At 42.2% G+C, this 20,676-nt stretch overlaps 1 protein-coding gene across 5 annotated transcripts in view; it reads left to right on the top strand.

Moving 5' to 3' along the window:
- Nucleotides 1–20,676, top strand: part of TENM1 (teneurin transmembrane protein 1) — a 1,354,271-nt gene that overhangs the window by 1,078,511 nt on the left and 255,084 nt on the right. For all 5 annotated transcript variants that reach the window (XM_075323916.1, XM_075323915.1, XM_075323914.1 and 2 more), the window contains 2 exons: nucleotides 430–573; nucleotides 12,101–12,350. In XM_075323916.1, coding sequence (XP_075180031.1) covers nucleotides 430–573; nucleotides 12,101–12,350 — 394 coding nt within the window. The remainder of the gene's footprint in view (nucleotides 1–429; nucleotides 574–12,100; nucleotides 12,351–20,676) is intronic.

The following is a 20,676-nucleotide window of genomic DNA, read 5'->3' as shown; positions in this document are numbered from 1 at the left end:
ATGATCATTTAATACCTACCGGACTGACTCTTTGCTAAGGAGTTCTTGATCACCAAATTGGACTGTACGCTCGCACAGTACAGGCAAGGATTAATCTATCCATAAGTTATTTTGTGCTTTCAGCATTTCATGAGCTGAAATATGACTTTTTCTGTGCTTTAGGCAAACAGTAATAGAGGCAATTTACTTTGGCTGCTTTTTCATTTGAAGATAACATGTCAGCCGGCTAAAAAGTAAAGTATCAGAAATTCTTCATAAAGACATACAAACTTCAATGATTTATACTTGTATTATTCAGCTGTCATTTGGAGCCATCAGATCTGAGATTTGACTGATCTACTTACCTGAACATCTGATGAAATTTTGCAAAATAATCAAATGCATAACTGGTAGAAAATGTATTTCACCATTTATTTCCCTGTGTGGCAGTGTCAGTTGGATATGAATACGAGACGTGCCCAGACCTTGTATTATGGGAACGGAGGACAGTCTCCTTGCAAGGCTTTGAGATGGATTCTTCAAATCTCGGAGGATGGACATTTAACCAACATCATATACTAAATCCTCATAATGGTAAGAACACATTACACAAGCTATTTGTCCACCCCTATTCATGGTTAATATGAACTTTCGGGAATAGTTGAAGGGGTTGTTTCCTCTTGATTAAAAACAAGCAACCTTGCAGTCTACCCATCAATAAAATTCTCTTTATTCCCAAATACGGAGGAATTTTTAATTAATGAGTACACCTCATTGCCTAGATTAAACCCTTCAGTCTCAGAGTGGTCAGTAACCAAGGCAAGGAGGAGCCCACGCCGCTTGCAGTCTTTACTCTTTAAAATTGTCACGGTCTTCTATCTGTTGCAGAGTTTAGTGACCGGTTCTGTGTCAGAGTCTCACTTTACCTTGTGAGACTCTGCTAACTAAATGGATTCCATTTCCTTAGGGGAGAAAATGGTTAATGTCAGTTTACCTTTCAGTAGCTTCTGACTCCTGGTCAGGTGTTTCTCATTTAGACCACTCCCAGGTCCTATATATACCACCTATGTCCAGCAGATGGTGGTAGTTATTTTCATTCATTTGGAAGCTTGGCCAGGAGGAGATAGGAGCTGAAGAAACCCTCTCTGTGTTGTACTTTTTGTCTGCAACATTGGTGTAGGTTGCAGCAGTTCTTTGTGTGCTTGTTACGGTATGGAAGTTACCCAGTAGTCAGTTGTTTTCCCCCCTTTATGTTTATTCCCCCTGAGCACTTTTAGTGGCTCCTTTGTGTGTGGTTGCTGTGTGTACGAGTTGTCGTTGCTACCTCTCTTAGTCTTTGTTGGTGGGGTTGTTTACTTCTGTTCTTGCCCCTTCCCCCCTGGGTGGTAGGTTGTGGAGGGGGGTCTTACCATCAGGGACAAAGACAGGAGATAGGGCCAGATTGGGGCCCAGACCTCCATACCTTCAAGGGTACCTAGGGGTGTGAGGGTGAGCGCAGGGACCCCAACCTTAAGGCCAGTATAGGTTTCCTTGTGTTCCCCAGTCACCCATTATAAAAATGTGCAAGTGCTGTTTTGAACCTGGTCAGATTGCTAAATCTAGCCAGCTTCAGTACCTGTTCCTCCCATACTGGTCAATACAGACCAGCAATACTGGTCTAAACTGTCAATCTTTAGGAGCTCGCTGATCCCTGACAAGTAAGAAGCGAGAAGGCAGAGGTACCATGCATTCCTGAAGAAAGAAGATTAGACAAACCTTTTAAAGGGAATCTGTTAGCTGGTTTTTGCTATGTAAGCTGAAGCCTGCATGCTGTAGGGGATAAATAAAACAACAATCAACTATGCCTCTCTTATCAGGCTCCATACTGTTGTTTACTTAAACTAAAGGCTTTATCACTTGCTAATTATCATTACTAGTTTTAGCTGGCACAGGCATGGCAGTCTGGCACGCCCCCTCCTCTGATTGACACCTCACTCTCAATGTACATTCTCTATAGAGAGCCTGGCGGGGGATGGGGCAGCACTCTAGGCTCAATTACATGACTAAATCTAAAAATTCAGATTGTGTCAGAACAGTTCCAACCAGTAATCTAAGTGATACATTGTTGGATTCAGAATCTCCTTGCTTACATTATGCTGCTCTCAGGTGAAGTAGCAAAAACCAGCTGACAGATTCACTTTAAATGAAAGAAATGGAAATACTAATGGGTCAAAGTGGAATTAGCCCCATTTTTGCTCTATATTATGGCCTCAAAATCGGGAACACGCATATTCCTATTGAGCAATAGGATGTGCCTGCTGCAGCCAATCAGTCAGCTGGGCAATCATGTCAAGGAAGACAGCATAAGTGTACCTCTTACTAGTCACATGCTGTCTTCATGAAGCCTTCACTTCAGCCATATTAACCAAAAATATATACAGCACTGGGATGGCGGGTGGGGGGGGGGGGAAAGGTAATTTATTTTTTTACAAAATTCAAAAAACAGAAAACCTGTTTAAAACTTTTAATATAATACATAGCATGATATTCTAGGCAATGTCTAAAAATGCACAAAAAGTTTTGACATTCTCTATTGCTACAGATATTTACAGTATATAATAAAAATAAAAGTTTAACAATGTTATAAACATTTAATACAGTGCATCACAAAACATTATTGTTACTGTAAATAAAAGTATATGCAAAGTTATAAAATTTCAGATTAAAACTGTGAAAATATTACTAAATGTAAATTAGGCTTTAAAATGTTCAAGAAGAAAATCACATTTCATTTCCAAATTTTTGTTTATTCATTCATAGAAAAATCATATAGGACTTCAGGCAACAAGTGGAACATTACAGCTTTGCTGTTACATTCATCTTCATATCATTTATTGCTGATAAATAAAAAGAAGTTATTAAGATTCCTGCGCACAACCCCGATGCAGGTGTCATAAATCATCCCCGTCAAGACCCATTACATTCCATGGGAAATTTGTGATAACTTTAACTAAAGTTTTGTCCATAGCAATTATGTGTGGTGGGCAAACAATTTTAATGAAGTTCTAATACCACTGAAAAAAATGCAAGTAATGTCTGAGATACAGACCCTCACTGGTCATGTAAACTGTTATTGTAGAAGCCAAAATGGTACGGAACTGTCCACCTCTAAGGACTTTTTTTTAAATAAAATTCATGAAATAGGTTCCATTAAAAAGGTTGCACTGCTTAATTTTTGCAGGCTTTTTGTTTCCCGATACATTTAACTTTGATGTGGTCTATGACCATAAATCCGATGAGAACTAAGAAAAAGACAAATAATGGTTACAAACTCTTCCATCAGACTGCTAAAATAGCTCACTGTCACAAGGGATGCACCTCTGAGACTCCTGTAAATACATCACATAGGATGCCCTGAAACTGCTGTATGTATGACATATGAGCCACTGAGACTGCTATATACTGTATATATCACATAGGATCCATTGAGTCTGCTGTATACATCACATAGGACACACTAAGACTGCTGAATACATCACATAGGATAGACTGAGACTTCTCTATATACATCACATAGGACACACTAAGATTCTGCTGAATACATCACATACAGTTAGGTCCAGAAATATTTGGACAGTGACACAATTTTCGCGAGTTGGGCTCTGCATGCCACCACATTGGATTTGAAATGAAACCTCTACAACAGAATTCAAGTGCAGATTGTAACGTTTAATTTGAAGGTTTGAACAAAAATATCTGATAGAAATTGTAGGAATTGTACACATTTCTTTACAAACACTCCACATTTTAGGAGGTCAAAAGTAATTGGACAAATAAACCAAACCCAAACAAAATACTTTTATTTTCAATATTTTGTTGCGAATCCTTTGGAGGCAATCACTGCCTTAAGTCTGGAACCCATGGACATCACCAAACGCTGGGTTTCCTCCTTCTTAATGCTTTGCCAGGCCTTTACAGCCGCAGCCTTCAGGTCTTGCTTGTTTGTGGGTCTTTCCGTCTTAAGTCTGGATTTGAGCAAGTGAAATGCATGCTCAATTGGGTTAAGATCTGGTGATTGACTTGGCCATTGCAGAATGTTCCACTTTTTTGCACTCATGAACTCCTGGGTAGCTTTGGCTGTATGCTTGGGGTCATTGTCCATCTGTACTATGAAGTGCCGTCCGATCAACTTTGCGGCATTTGGCTGAATCTGGGCTGAAAGTATATCCCTGTACACTTCAGAATTCATCCGGCTACTCTTGTCTGCTGTTATGTCATCAATAAACACAAGTGACCCAGTGCCATTGAAAGCCATGCATGCCCATGCCATCACGTTGCCTCCACCATGTTTTACAGAGGATGTGGTGTGCCTTGGATCATGTGCCGTTCCTTTTCTTCTCCAAACCTTTTTCTTCCCATCATTCTGGTACAGGTTGATCTTTGTCTCATCTGTCCATAGAATACTTTTCCAGAACTGAGCTGGCTTCATGAGGTGTTTTTCAGCAAATTTAACTCTGGCCTGTCTATTTTTGGAATTGATGAATGGTTTGCATCTAGATGTGAACCCTTTGTATTTACTTTCATGGAGTCTTCTCTTTACTGTTGACTTAGAGACAGATACACCTACATCACTGAGAGTGTTCTGGACTTCAGTTGATGTTGTGAACGGGTTCTTCTTCACCAAAGAAAGTATGCGGCGATCATCCACCACTGTTGTCATCCGTGGACGCCCAGGCCTTTTTGAGTTCCCAAGCTCACCAGTCAATTCCTTTTTTCTCAGAATGTACCCGACTGTTGATTTTGCTACTCCAAGCATGTCTGCTATCTCTCTGATGGATTTGTTCTTTTTTTTCAGCCTCAGGATGTTCTGCTTCACCTCAATTGAGAGTTCCTTAGACCGCATGTTGTCTGGTCACAGCAACAGCTTCCAAATGCAAAACCACACACCTGTAATCAACCCCAGACCTTTTAACTACTTCATTGATTACAGGTTAACGAGGGAGACGCCTTCAGAGTTAATTGCAGCCCTTAGAGTCCCTTGTCCAATTACTTTTGGTCCCTTGAAAAAGAGGAGGCTATGCATTACAGAGCTATGATTCCTAAACCCTTTCTCCGATTTGGATGTGAAAACTCTCATATCGCAGCTGGGAGTGTGCACTTTCAGCCCATATTATATATATAATTGTATTTCTGAACATGTTATTCTAAACAGCTAAAATAACAAAACTTGTGTCACTGTCCAAATATTTCTGGACCTAACTGTAAGATACACTGAGACTCTGCTGTATAAACATCACATAGGATACATGAAGACTCTGCTGTATATACATCACATAGGATAGACTGAGACTCCACTATATACATTACATAGGATGCACTGAGACTGCTGTTTACATAACATATGAGACAGTGAGACTGATATATATATATACAGTACATCACATAAGATACCTTGAGACTGCTGAATACATCACATAGGACACACTAAAGCTGGCTTTACACGCTCCTGTCGGTTGTGCAACATGGGCATATCGCTGCCTGTGTCGCACAACCTCGCTTACGCCCGTCACACGCACTTACCTGCCCTGAGATGTCGCTCTGGCCAGCAACCCGCCTCCTTCCTAAGGGGGCGGGTCGTGCGGCGTCACAGCGACGTCACACGGCAGGCATCCAATAGAAGCAGAGGGGCGGAGATGAGCAGAACATAAACATCCCGCCCACCTCCTTCTTTCCGCATAGCCGGTGGAGGCAGGTAAGGAGATGTTCCTCGCTCTGCGGTGTCACACATAGCGATGTGTGCTGCCGCAGGAACGAGGAACAACATCACTAACATCACTAACATCCTGAAAACGATTTTTTGTTTCAGGGCGACCTCTTTACGGCAAATGATTTTGCCCTCTTTTGCGATCGTTTAAGATCACTCTTAAGTGTTACACGCTGCAATCTCTTTAATGAAGCCAGATTTGCGTCACAAACAATGTGACCCCGACAATAATTCATTAACGATATCGTAGTGTGTAAAGCCCGCTTTAGACTCTGCTGTATACAATCACATAGGATACACTGATACTCTGCTACATATACATCATATAGGACTTACTTAGACTCTGCTGTATATACATCAAATAGGATACACAGAAACTCTGCTACATATACATCATATCGGACATACTTAGACTCTGCTGTATATACATCACATACGATACACTGAGCTACAGCTGGATGCCGTCTTTACTATTTCATCAGTGCAGATGTCTGCTGTAAAGAAATATTGATTATCAGCAGCTGATCATTAACCACCGATTGACTGCAATAGTCACAAGATACAACAATGTCACGTCACTGTAGGAGGGAAGCATACATTGTTTTTGTTTTTCTTTTGCGCTGAATTGATTAAGCAGAAGTTGTCCAGTACTGGACAACCCCTGTATTAAAATCACTAACTTTTAGAGTATTTACAACCATTACTTTTGGAGAAAAATTGATTGTGTTAATAACTGAATATTAGGCCTGCGCCACACATCCGTGCCTCCGGCACGTGTTTGTCATTTTTTACACGTACCGGCGGCACGGAGACACTTTAACCAATGCTACCCTATTGTAGCAGGCACACACACGTAAAACCACACGGAACGTGTGTCCGTGTGCGTTTGTACGTGTGTGCGTTTTTGAAAGCGCTGACATGTCCGTTTTTTCACCGGCAGCACGGGTGTCACACAGCCCGCACCCGCACCACACGGGTGTAGTGTGGATGCGGTCCCGTGTGACACGCGCCGGAGAAAACACACATGTCATTGAAAAAAAAACAAAACATTAACTCACCTTCTCCAGCCCTCCTGTCTCTGCCGCTGCTGCCTCTTGCTGCCGACCGCCGCTCATTATTCTCATTGAATATTCACTTCACTGCCTGGCAGCAGCAGCAGCGGGGAGACGGGAGGGCTGGAGACCGAGGATCAGCACCATGGACAGCAGCGCAGACATCAGGAAGGACCAGGTGAGTATAATAATTACCGATTCTACGTGTGCTATCGCGGATAGCACACGTAGAACACACGTGTCACGCACGTACCAGAGACACGTACTTACCTGCACGCAACACGCAGGGAAAATACGTGTCTCTCGGCACGTGCGTGAATTTCACGTGAGTGTGGCAGAGGCCTTAAGAAAATACTACTAATGCCATACTGGTTGTGTTCTCTATAGGAGTTACCTCTGGTTTTCACATCAGGTGATCAGAGACATTGCTGATATGTTTTCTATTGGATGCTTGACAGGTATTGTGCACAGCACCTAGTCTAATTAATAGGAGAGGTTATGATTCCTGGGGAGAGACTAATGGTTGCCATGTCGGCAGCATCTCGATATGGAAGTGAACGGTACCTAATAATACATTTAATTATCAAGTAGGGCATTGTTAAGCTACTAAAGCAATTCCGCCTGGGTATTAAATGTCTATTTGAAATTCCACCTGAAGCTAGTAATTTGATACGATACAAGGCAAAATTGCATTGAGACGCTCGTTGATATCATAGATACATCATACATCAAAAAATTGGATAGTCGTCCCAACATGTGACTTGGTTTCCCTGACTGGTAAGATTAGACATACAAGATGTATAAATATAAGAACAGTATTAAGGAGGCAAAGAGTCTTTATGCATCTTCCATATTTATCATATTTATTTTATGTCTTCAAGGCTCAAAGTCTCCATAAACCTTCTCTAAAGATCAGCGTGCCCTTGTCATTATATTCTCTTTCTTAATACACAAAGGCTTTACTTCAGTGCTGGCTTATACGTTCTTATGAGTTATATTCATTTTTTCTGATGTCTTTTTGTCTGAGTGTGTAAAATGCTTTTTCAAGAAAGTGTCAAGTTGATATTTAATGAACCTCTCAAAACAGAGAGATATTATAGTTAAGTACTGCAGCCATTTGATTAGGTCACTGTCGAGTGTACTATATAGTCACCTTTCTCCACCGACTGTGAGGACTATTTCTTCATCGCTACCAGCCTGCCTCATAGTAATTTTTCAACATATAACCATTATCTGCAAGGCCTGTTGCTATAAATTGTTATTAATTTAATGTATTCATAATGTTGAAAGCTTTGACCTTCATCAGATTGCCCCTAAGTAATTGTTCATATTTTGGCTGGTCTCCAGTCTATAGTTTTGGAAAGAACATACTTTATACTTTGACGGCATAAGAGTACCTTTTTTGGCTTGTGCTATTTTGGGTCCCTAAAATGGTTTATGTCTCTACTGTTGATAATATAAGTTATATTGGAAGACGCATTTCCTCCGGTTGGGTATTTGATCATAATTTCCTGTTAGTTATAAGCCTGGTAACTGACACTTTAAGCATTTCTGTCATTTTTTTCTTAAGCTTATTGCTCCTTCACTGCAGGCGAAGCTGTGTTACCTTCCTACATTACAAGCTTAGCTACAGATTACATATTTTCCATGTCGATAATTTGCTATCTCATTTGTAGGAAGATTATAAACTTTGTACGTTTTACCACTTACATTTTTGGAATTAACGACAGATCTAAAATCAGTTCTTTTTGAGTTTCATTTAGTCTGTACTCAGAGTTGTATATATTGGGGATACTATTAAAGATGGGTTTATGCAACCAATAACACTCACAAAACCCAAGAAATTAAATTATAGCATATCAAGGTGAAATTCAGATGTCCAGTAATCATGTGATAGAACAGATATTGCAGATATCCATTGGCAAAAACATTCTGCAAACAGAACTTTATTGTACGTTTTGAAAATATTGACTTTTGCGAAATCCGCTTTTTAAACATTGGAGTCTATGGAGAATGGATCCGTTAACTGATCGCTATTTATCTTGTATTTGAAACTGATCCAGTAAGACAAAAGCGGATCCTTTACAAATGAAGGAAGATGGCTAAATAGAAATCCATTGACAGAAACGTTTTTCCATAGACTCCCAAAACACATCCTGCAAAAATCTATTTGTTCAAAATGGGCAAGAAAGTTGTGTTTGCACAGTGCTGGATCCATTCTAACGGATGATTACTGGACATGTGAACTCAGCCTCACATATGAGGTTCATAAAAAACGTGAAAATTGAAAGGCTGTCAATCAAGTTAAGACTGATACAAAAATATTCTATAAAGGGAATCTCTCAGCAGGACTTTGCTACCTCATCTGAGAGCAGCATCATGTCGGAAAAGAGGCCCTGAATTCAATGATTTATCACTTAGATTAGTGGCTGCAGCTGTCCTGTCACAGTGAAAGATTTTAGACTTTCCATGTAGCAGTGCTGGGAGAGCTGTCCTCACCCACACCAGGCTTTCAGTGTACATATCCTTAGACAGAAGCTGATAATCATGGAGGAGGCAGAGTCAGACTACAAATTGTGCACTGCTGAGATCCACTAATGATAAATATAACAGGCTTAAGCTAACATTGCAAGTAAACAAAAAAAGACTGTGAGATAACAGATGTAGAGCTGAAGTCTCTGTTTTATCACTTGCAGCATGCTATATTCCGGTTACATTACTAACAGAGTACCTTTAAAGAGACAGAAGAAAATGTTGCAGATATTTATTAATGGTTTGTCCACACGCTACTACACTATGGTTGTTTTGTATTTTTGTTTTTTTTTCTTCATTAAATCAATTTCTCACATATCCACAGAACCCCTTGCCCTGCCAAGTGAGTCACTTGTGGATTTATTTGCCTATAGAAATGTGGGAAACTTGTGATCCCCCTGCTCTTTCAAAACATGGGGGTACCTGGGGTGGGTCTACAAATAGCAGATATAGGGTATATGACATAGTTTTTAGACCACCTGCCTCTTCAGGAATACTACAGCAAATGATGTCTTAATATTTCTGTTATGTCAACAAAGTGTAGAAAGAAGACCAATTATCAGGCCAAAAGTAGCCGGTTTTTGCTCAGATTTTATTCCTGCTGCTCCCCTGATTATTGTGATTTGTTCTTTTTTCAAGTCCACCATGTAGCTCCAGAGTTATCAGCTTATATACAAAGGGGTGTGGTTCACAGGGTAATAATGCAAAGCAGCTTAAAGACATGCCTCCACGAGATCTTCTGAGCCACACTCAACGTGGTAAAGACCTTTAAAATTAGTACTAAATAGAAAGGTCCATATATCTAGAACTTTATAACAGATTTAAAAAAGAAAAAGCAAAATACTGAATACTCAATGGAGTAAAAAAATAGCAAAAACTTTCCACTTTTCACTGAGTAACAATAAACCTTTAGCCAGTCCAGGTATTTGATGCTTTTTTTTTCCTCATGGATTAATTAACCTTTGTTAATTTGTTGTATTGTGTGTGCTTTAAGCTGGGTTCACACTAAGCGACAGCGACAACGACGTCGCTGTTACGTCACCATTTTCGGTGACGTAACAGCGACCTTGTAAGTCGCTGTTATGATCGCTGCTTAGCTGTCAAACACACCAGAAGCAGCGATCATAACGTCGCTGTGCTACATGTGCAGAGAGCAGGGAGCCGCGCTTAGCGCTGGCTCCTTGCTCTCCTAGGTACAGTACACATCGGGTTAATTAACCCGATGTGTGCTGCAGCTACATGTCACAGTGCAGAGAGCAGGGAGCCGCGCACATTGCTTAGCGCTGGCTCCTTGCTCTCCTTGCTACAGTATACGTCGGGTTAATTACCCGATGTGTACTGCAGCCACATGTGCACAGAGCAGGAGACGGCGCTGGCAGCAAGAGCGGAGGCTGGTAACGAAGGTAAATATCGGGTAACCAGGGAAAGGTCTTCCCTTGGTTACCCTATGTTTACGCTGGTTACAGCTTACCGCAGCTGCCAGACGCCGGCTCCTGCTGCCTGCTCGCTTCATTTCGTCGCTCTCTCGCTGTCACACACAGCGATGTGTGTGTCACAGCGGGAGAGTGACGACCAAAAAATGAAGCTGGACATTCAGCAACGACCGGCGACCTCACAGCAGGGGCCAGGTCGTTGCTGGATGTCACACACAGCGACAGCGACGGGACGTCGCTGCAACGTCACAGAAAATGGTGATGTAGCAGCAACGTCGTTGTCGTTGTCGCTGTGTGTGACACCAGCTTAAGGCAATACCTGATTTGCAAATGTGTGTTCTGATAAGGGGAGGGCTGAATAATTCGGAGACTATTAGTAGAATTTGCATTTTGTGTTGAATTCAGAGAAATCTCTTGTTATATTAGTTGCATTGAGCTTTTTACTGCATTCTTGTTTGAAGAAAATTAGTAAAATTAGTTAGTAAACCTAATCTGCAATGGAGTTTTAATAATTTTGATGTGAACTATATTGATACCCATTTGTACCTTACAACTCCACCCAAAGTGCACATTACTGGAGTACAATTTAGGAAAGAAATTCCTGCCAAGGAATAACACTGAAATTTATGTAAAACTACATCCTCAATAATTTGAGTCAAGATGTGGCACAAATATTAGGGTACGTGCCCACGATCAGGACACGCTGTGTTCAGAACGCAGCAAGTCCTGACTGGTGGGGCCGCATGTCTTCTACGCAGGAGAACGCAGGAGACCGCAGTTGACTGTGCCCATGATCAGGGTTCAGTGCACTGCAGTCTCGCGCTGCGGTCTCCCAACGGAGGACGGATGCGATTCCGCAGCAAATAATTGACATGCTGCGGACAGAAAAGACGCACCACAGGTCAGTTTTTGCTGCGGAAAAAAGAAGCACAGTGGGCTTGGGATTTCTGAAATCCCATCCCCTATGCTTGTACTGAACAATGCAGCGTTTTGGATGCAGCTGAAGCATGTTGCGTCCAAAACTTTGCAAATACTGATTGTGGGCATGCAGCCTTAGGATTCCTTAGGAACCAAATACTCCAAGACTTTAGGTTGCATGTCTTGTTTTTCGTTTTGACATTTCCATCGATAGTGTATCAATGCGTGCTTGATATAGGTACATTAGAATGGAGGTTATATATCATGAACTGGTGTTCGGTGGGTTAATACTAGGATTCTGTAAATAGTTGATAATGTCTATAGTCCAAGTCTAGTTTGCTACAAAAAAAATAAAAAAATTAAAAGCCTAATGTTTCCCATTTAAGAATGTAACCTCAGTGTGAAATTATACATTAATGGATGAATTCTTCTTTTCTTATTAGGGATATTGCACAAAGGAGATGGAGAAAATATATTCATATCACAGCAGCCTCCTGTGATTTCAACACTGATGGGTAATGGTCTGCAGAGAACCCTCTCGTGCTCCACTTGCAATGGACCAGTACATAACAACAAGCTCTTTGCTCCTGTTGCTATGGCAACCGGACCTGATGGGAGCATCTATATTGGAGATTTCAATTTTGTAAGGCAGATACACCCATCTGGAAATGTCATAAGCATTTTAGAGCTGCGGTAAGAGTGCAGATTGTACCCTGTTATCTGTATTAAATGCATGGCATCTACTAATGTGTGGGTTGGAAATGACTATGTAGCAGTAGATGATCAGATGTTACCCCACTCTTTATATTACACCCTGCTGCTGTATACAGTGTTTATGATAGCTAGAGAACTCCGGAATCGCTATCACAACGCTTAGGAGAAGGAAAATTAGGGTCAGAAACTGCCGGCAGGAAAATATCTAAAATATCAGAATTTGTTACAGCGGTAATTGTCACTAACTCGAAGCATTACGCTTCTAGCAGCTGATAATGGCAGACAATTGTTTTACTCACATTGCTATGGGTGAAATGGTATTTTCTGATAATAGACATTATTTGTGAGCATCCATTCCTGTTTTGAAACATCAATGTGAAAATTCTGCTCTTATAAGCTAATATGTTTTCTAATATAAGCATTAACGAGTGGAGCAACTCTAGCAACTCTGGCTTCAGCAAAGCTTATTGCCTGCATAATGCATTTGTATCATATTATACTGATTCCGACATTTTTCAATATTTGTAAATATGTCTAATATCTAATCTTATATTTAGAGATGAGAGAAATATATATACAACCCATGTTATATGTAGAGATGGGAGAAATACTGTATATATCCCAGGTTATATGTAGAGATGGGAGCATTATACATCTAAAGTTATATGTAGAGATGGGAGGATTATGTATTCCAGGTTATATATACCGTACTTTTCATTTTATAAGACACATCGTATTATAAAGCACTTCAAATTTAGAGGAAAAAAAGGGGGAAATAATTTGGGGTCCATCTTATAATCCGGTGGTGTCTTACCAAAGGGGGGATGCAGCGGTGGTGGAATGGGGTCACAGGAGACCGGGGCGGTGGTGGAGTAGGGCAATGCTGTGGGCACTGTAAGGCAGGAGGAGCATCCAGAAACTGTTGGTGGCGCAAGCTTCAAAGAAATGGCACCCAGAGTCAGCACATGCACATATGGAACTCTCGGCTCAATAAAAGCTGAGATCTCATCTGCACATGTGCCACTTCTGGGCGCCATTTTCCTTAAGTCCGCTGCAGGGATATCAGATATCAGAGGTGGCACAGGCGCAGATGCGATCTTGATCCGAGAGCGCCATCTGCACACGTGCCGACTCCGGGCGCAATTAGTTGAAGCCCACACGGCCGACATTTTCAGATGGCAGACCCTGCCTCACAGCACAAAGCACAGCCCGCAGCACAGCCTGCAGCACAAAGCCTACAGCACAGCGCATCGCCCGCAGTAAGCCAAAAGCACAGTGCCCACGACCTGCAGCATCTCCCCTGCCTCATGTGACCCCTCTCCACTACCCACATAAGCTATATTCGGATTATAAGATGGATCCCTCATTTTGCTCCCAATTTTTTGGAACAAAAAGTGTGTCTTATAATCCGAAACATACGGTATGTAGAAATTGAAGCATTATATGTCAGTGGGTTATATAAGCATTGAATCAACAATTTCTAAGTAAATATATTTTGAAATGTGCTATTGTCATGAGTTTCTCATCAGATGTCGTTACCGACCCATCCAATCCACAAAGGCAAAGAAATAAAACCATATATGTCCATAAATTAAGATATGTAATAACGAAACATGACAAAGGGAAAAAGTGTTGAATACTTAAAGAAAGAGAAGTGCAAAAAGCAATGACAGCAGCTGAAATCTATCAGTAATTAGAAAACAATCCTGCCACTTAATGAAAAATAATATCAGCTGGTTCAACTGATGGCCTATAAAAGGTGCCTCATTACCAAGGTGCCACACAAGAAACATCTCATGATGGGTAAAACCAGTGGCTGTCTCAAGAGTCAAGACCTTCGCAAACTTAATGTTGCAAACCAAACTGATGGCATTAGTTACAGAAGAATTAATGACTTCTAAAAGTTTCAGTGAGCACTTTTGGGGCCATAATCTGGAATTGGAAAGAACATTGTTTCTTTGTGTGGCACCTTGGTAATGAGACACTTTTTATAGGCCATCTGTTGAACCAGCTAATATTATTTTTCACTAAGTGCCAGGATTGCTTTCTAATTACTGATAGATTTGATGGGTTGATACCGATATCTAGTGAGAAATTCATGACAACAGCACCTTTAGAAATAAATTTACTTAAAAAAATTGCTCATGAATTTAATACTTATTTCATCCACTGTGTAGCCTAGTTTAGGCAGCATGGTGGTTCAGTGGTTAGCACTTTTGCTTTACAGCTCTGGGATCCTGGATTCAAATACCAGCAAGGAGTTTGTATGTTCTCCTGTGTTTGTGTGAGTTTCCTCCCATAAACCAAGCAATATGTAGAATATGATGGCGCTATATAAGTAATTCAAAGTAATAATAATATATAAGGATGAAACTTTTATGCATTTCACATAACTCTGCTTCAGAACCTTCCAGACTGCTGAATTCTCATACCTCATATAGTTACTCCCTTATACCTTCTGAGCCTACCTAAAGTGGTATGTAGAGACACAGCACTCTACCGACACATAACATGAGTATAAAACTATAGGATCAGAAAGCTGCAAAGTGAAATAGAAAAGATAAATCACTTTATTAAATCACCACTCCAGGGACTTTTTCAACGCTGAAGTGGTGCTTTAAATCTAAGTCCCCTGCCCCCTGTCATATACTTACCCTCCAGCGTATTCACCTTTTTTTTGGCGTCACTCTGGTCCCCCTGCGTCATCTTGTGCTTATACATCCTGACTGTCCGGAAGTCAGAAATTACATCACGAGATCTCAATGCAAGTCTATGAGAACCAGAACAAGGCCAGAATTAGGCTCTCATAGACTTGTGTTAAGTTGTGCTCTCCATAAGACACTGGAGCAGCTGACAGGTGACAAAATAAGAACACCAACAGGAGCGGTGTTGAAAATATATGAAGATGTCGGACGTAGTGTATAAGACTATGGGCAGGGGAATTACAATTTAATGCATCCCTGCTGTGGCAAAACAAATAAAAAATACTGGAGTGTTGTTGTAAGTCATAAAATCTAGACAACATACTGATACTGAGACACAGCACAAGTGATGCTTAAAAAGCAGAGACACCTGAAAAGAAGTAAAAGGCTATGTGCCCACGCTGCGGAAAATGTGCGGATTTTGCCGCGGATTTCTCGTGGAAAAGCCACGGATTTCCCGAAAATCTGCAGCACAGCTACTCCCCAGCCATTTCTATGGCATTTGAGAAATGCTGTGCCCACGCGGAAATTGTGCGGATTTCCGTGTGGAATCATCTGCAGCATGTCAATTATTGTTGCGGATTTCTCCGCAGGGTCCCATATACTTACCTGCCTTGATAGAGACCCGAGTCACTTTCTCCATCCGGTGTAGCGGCAGCAGCGCGGTGGATTCAGCCAGGTACAGGAAGGAAGAGGTGGGCGGGGCCTGCACGAGCTCTGGTCATGTGACAGCCGGGGCTAGTTCAGGCCCGCCCACCTCCAGCACAGTGAACCAGACGCTGCCTGACAGTGACCCGGCCGCCAGAAAGCGAGGTGCTGCATGATGGAGGTAAGTATGAGCACCCCGATCACTGCAGCAGTTGTTCTGCATTGAGGATGCAGTGCCGAAGCCATGGTACTGTATCCTCGATGCAAAATGTCCGCACCATATCCGCAAGACATTCCGCTGTATATCCGCAGCATTGAAACAGAGAAAGTTCTGTTGCGGATTTCTAGGAGCACCTGCGGAATGTCTTGCGGATATATCCGCAGGACAATGTCCCCGTGGGCACATAGCCAAAGAGTGACCTACATACTCATTATATACTAATTAGATATCCTGCATATTCGTTGCATACCCACTTGTCCATCTCTGTTAATCAGATGTATAACCATTAAGCGTCTTGTACCAGCATCTGCTATTCTACATCTGCTGCGCTAAACTAAAGTTCTTACTGTTTTACACCACTACTACTTCTCCTGTTTCCGCTCTACATCACCATCATGGGGTGTATTACTCACCATTCAGCTATGATGGGACAGTAATTGTTACCCACCCCCACATTCATCCCCAGGTGCGCCAGGCACAGGGCATGGCCACTACTGATGACACTAGACTTGTGCCCACTGTACTGGGTAGCCTGTGCTCCTCAGTGGTATATCCAGCAATATACCTTAGCAATTTTACAAGAAACCTTCAAATACTTCAGCTTTCATTCTTAGATCAGGGGAACCAACCAGCAGGATTTTCATATATAAAGTAAAGCCAGTGCTATACTGGCTCTAGGATGCTGAATGTAAGTATACCTATGGTTCTGAGATTGGATGTTTTATTCAGAAATATGTGCAAGTAAAGTTCCAGCAATCCACTGCTATTTGATTGACAGGTGCAACAGGAAGGGAATATGTGGCTCAGGTCTTGCTATCTATTCCTGCCCCATTATACTGCCTGGCCTTTCTCCACCTATCACCGTCATAGATGTTAATTTCCGTGCAGGCAGACAGATAGGGGCGGGAATAGATAGCAAGACCTGAGCCACATTCCCTTCCTGTTGCACCTGTCAATCAAAAAGCAGTGCATTGCTGGAACTTTACTTGCACATATTTCTGAAATAAAACATTCAATCTCAAAACAAAAGGTATACCTGGATTCAGCATTCTAGTGTCAGTATAGCACTGGCTTTACTTTATAGATGAAAATTCTGGCTGGTTCCCTTTAAGAGTGTCTGCAATATAGAAATAAGTTGTTAATAACTGCTTCAAACACTATGAATACTGCAATATTGAGCTGTATAAAGTAGAAACAGTAGAGTAATTTTGTAAATAATATTTCAACCAGAGGATTCAAAATAATCGTTGCATGAAATTCACTATTTCCAATTTTCCATTAATGCATGAATAGTTCATTTAGGATATTAGCATTTTTACAGTACCTAATTTTACATGCTCAATACTACCCGACTCAATCAGATATTCGCCTCTGGTGATAAGGAACTTTGATAAATACTCACGTGAATACACTGTACTTTCTCAAGCAGAACAAACAGCAACATGAGATTACATTTCATGCAGCCTTGATATTGTTTTTGTATAAATAAGTAAATGAATCTGAACTTGTACTAAGCAATGCAATTATTTGTTAATGACGAGACACTGGTATGGTTCTTGTAACACTAATTTAAAATGTTTTGCAGTGCACCTTCTAAACAAGGTGTTAAATCTAGAAAGTATATCCTGGGGCTAAGTGTCAAAATAAGTAAAATTAGCATTTCTAGCACTGTACACAGAAGACTAAAAAGTAATCAGTGCTCTGTCAACATATTGCCTTTGTATTAGTGGTGCTAATGAAACACCAATGAAAACTCAACGGAATTGGATCTTATTAGTGAGCACCAGTCTCTCAAAATGAGATTGCAAAACAAAAAAAAGGAATTTGTTTAGTCAGGGAAGGGAAGGAGAACTCCTCATTATTATCCAACATCAACCTTGATCATTTTAATGCTTGAGCTACCATTCAATCAATCATCATTGTTCATTGCAATCATTAAAATGTCTTCTATTGTCTTCTGTTGTCTATTGTTGGCTCTTTATGCACGAACAAATGACTGGACAAATCTGCAACAGACTTGACATATGGGTAAATCAGGCATTTCTGAATATTTTAAAACAGGCGTCAGCTATGGAGGCTCTCTGTTCTACTGTAGAATCCATTTGACAAACAAATAGGCCGCAAAAAAAGCAAATACTAATTTAAAGCTGGTGTCACACTAAACGACAGCGACAACGACGTCGCTGTTACGTCACCATTTTCGGTGACGTAACAGCGACCTTGTAAGTCGCTGTTATGATCGCTGCTTAGCTGTCAAACACAGCAGAAGCAGCGATCATAAGGTCGCTGTGCTACATGTTCAGAGAGCAGGGAGCCGCGCTTAGCGCTGGCTCCTTGCTCTCCTGCAGCACACATCGGGTTAATTAACCCGATGTGTGCTGCAGCTACATGTCACAGTTCAGAGAGCAGGGAGCCGCGCTTAGCGCTGGCTCCTTGCTCTCCTGCAGCACACATCGGGTTAATTAACCCGATGTGTGCTGCAGCTACATGTCACAGTGCAGAGAGCAGGGAGCCGCGCGCACTGCTTAGCGCTGGCTCCTTGCTCTCCTTGCTACAGTATACATCGGGTTAATTACCCGATGCGTACTGCAGCCACATGTCACAGTGCAGGAGCCGGCACTGGCAGCAAGAGCGGAGGCTGGTAACCAGCGTAAACATCGGGTAACCAGGGAAAGGTCTTCCCTTGGTTACCCGATGTTTACGCTGGTTACAGCTTACCGCAGCTGCCAGTGCCGGCTCCTGATCGCTTCATTTCGTCGCTCTCTCGCTGTCACACACAGCGATGTGTGTGTCACAGCGGGAGAGTGACGACCAAAAAATGAAGCTGGACATTCAGCAACGACCGGCGACCTCACAGCAGGGGCCAGGTCGTTGCTGGATGTCACACACAGCGACAGCGACGGGACGTCGCTGCAACGTCACAGAAAATGGTGACGTAGCAGCGACGTCGTTGTCGTCGTCGTTATGTGTGACACCAGCTTAAGACTAAATAACACAACTAATCTGCTTCAATTTGTAAAGGCTGCTTTACACCAGACAATCTATCGTGCAATAGATCGTCGGGGTCACGGTTTTTGTGACGCACATCCGGCATCGCTGGCGATGCCGGCCTGTGTGACACCTCCTAGCGACGTAGTATCGCTCACAAATCGTGAGTCGTGTACTGCTCGCTAGGTTCCATAATATCGTTTAATTTAGTTGATCATCGTTTCCGTGGTAGCACACGCCGCTCCGTGTGACACCACGGGAACGATGAGCAGCTCACCTGCCTCCCGCGGCCGCCGCCGGCTCTATGTGGAAGGAAGGAGGTGGGCAGGATGTTTACATCCTGCTCATCTCCGCCCCTCCGCTTCTATTGGCCGGCGGCCGTGTGACGTCGCTGTGACGCCGAACATCCCTCCCACTTCAGGAAGTGGACGTTCGCCGCCCACAGCGAGGTCGCACGAGAGGTAAGTATGTGTGACGGGGGTTACTGACTTTGTGCGACACGGGCAGCGATTTGCCCGTGACGCAAAAAGGACGGGGGCGGGTACGATCGATTGTGAAATTGCACAATCGGTCGTACCATGTAAAGCAGCCTTTAGTTAAAACACCACTCCAGATCTTTTTATTTTATTTCATCACTGAAATGATGCTTCAAATCTGTCCCCTGCCCCCTGTCTTGTACTTGCCCTCCATCATCTTCATCTTCTATTAGCACTGCTCCAGTCAGTCTTCTCTCGATTGTTACCAGCCGGACACTCCAGTGTTTCATCTAGCGTGCCGGAAGTCAAAACTCAATAAAACTGTATGAGGGCCTCATTTTGGCCTTGTTTTGGCTCTCAGAGTTACATTGAGAGCTTGTGATGTAACTTCTGACTTCTGGCCAGTCAGTAGATGTGGTCTCAAGATGACACCATGGGACCGGAAGTGACGCCAATAAAAGGCTTTAGACGGTGAATTATAAGACTGGAGGCAAGGACCATAGATCAAAAGCACCATTCCACTTTTGACAGTGAGGGCAGTTAGGGAGTGGAACAGGTGACCACGGGAGGTGGTGAGCTCTCCATCAATGGAAATCTTCAAGCAGAAACTGGATAAACATATAGCTGGGATGATTTAGGCAAGCCTGTACTTGCAGGGGGTTGGACCCAAAGGCCCTTGAGGATCCTTCCAACTATACCATTCTATGATTCTTTGATTCTACTCCAGCACTGAAAATAAAACACTGCTGTGGGGCTTTAAGTAAATTAGGTGCTTCAGAAGCTTTTACACTAGACATCAGCTCTCTAGGTCTTAGTGTTCTCCAGATATTCACAAAATAGATTACAAAAGCAAAAATTAATTTACAAGTAGAGAGGAGGGACCTGTGAAAGTTCAGTTTGGTGGGTTCAGCTGGATTTTAGATAAAGTTCAGTTTGGGACCCGGACTTGACCCTAAACCCCAATGAAAGTCACTGATTGGGCAGTTAGGGACTCCTCCCACATTCAGATAGCCATAAACAGATCACGTCCGGGATAGGGTGGGCAGGGTTTTTCCATTTTTTTGTGCACACACCATCCAATCATGCTGTTGATACCCGCAGTGTGAGCCGTACAACACTGAAGCGGCTCACATTGGGCTGAGTACTAAGCATACCCTATTACAGCAATGCTCGTACGAGTGGTTTGCATTCATACAGCACCCAAACTCTGTTGGTTTTTTTTGTAAAGTCTGTGTTTGGTACAAACACCGATCACTGAACCTCGTGTTCGC

The sequence above is a fragment of the Anomaloglossus baeobatrachus genome, chromosome 9 (genome assembly GCF_048569485.1).
Source record: "Anomaloglossus baeobatrachus isolate aAnoBae1 chromosome 9, aAnoBae1.hap1, whole genome shotgun sequence".
In the NCBI taxonomy this organism is placed as follows: domain Eukaryota; kingdom Metazoa; phylum Chordata; class Amphibia; order Anura; family Aromobatidae; genus Anomaloglossus; species Anomaloglossus baeobatrachus.
This window is presented reverse-complemented; position numbering and strand designations above follow the sequence as displayed.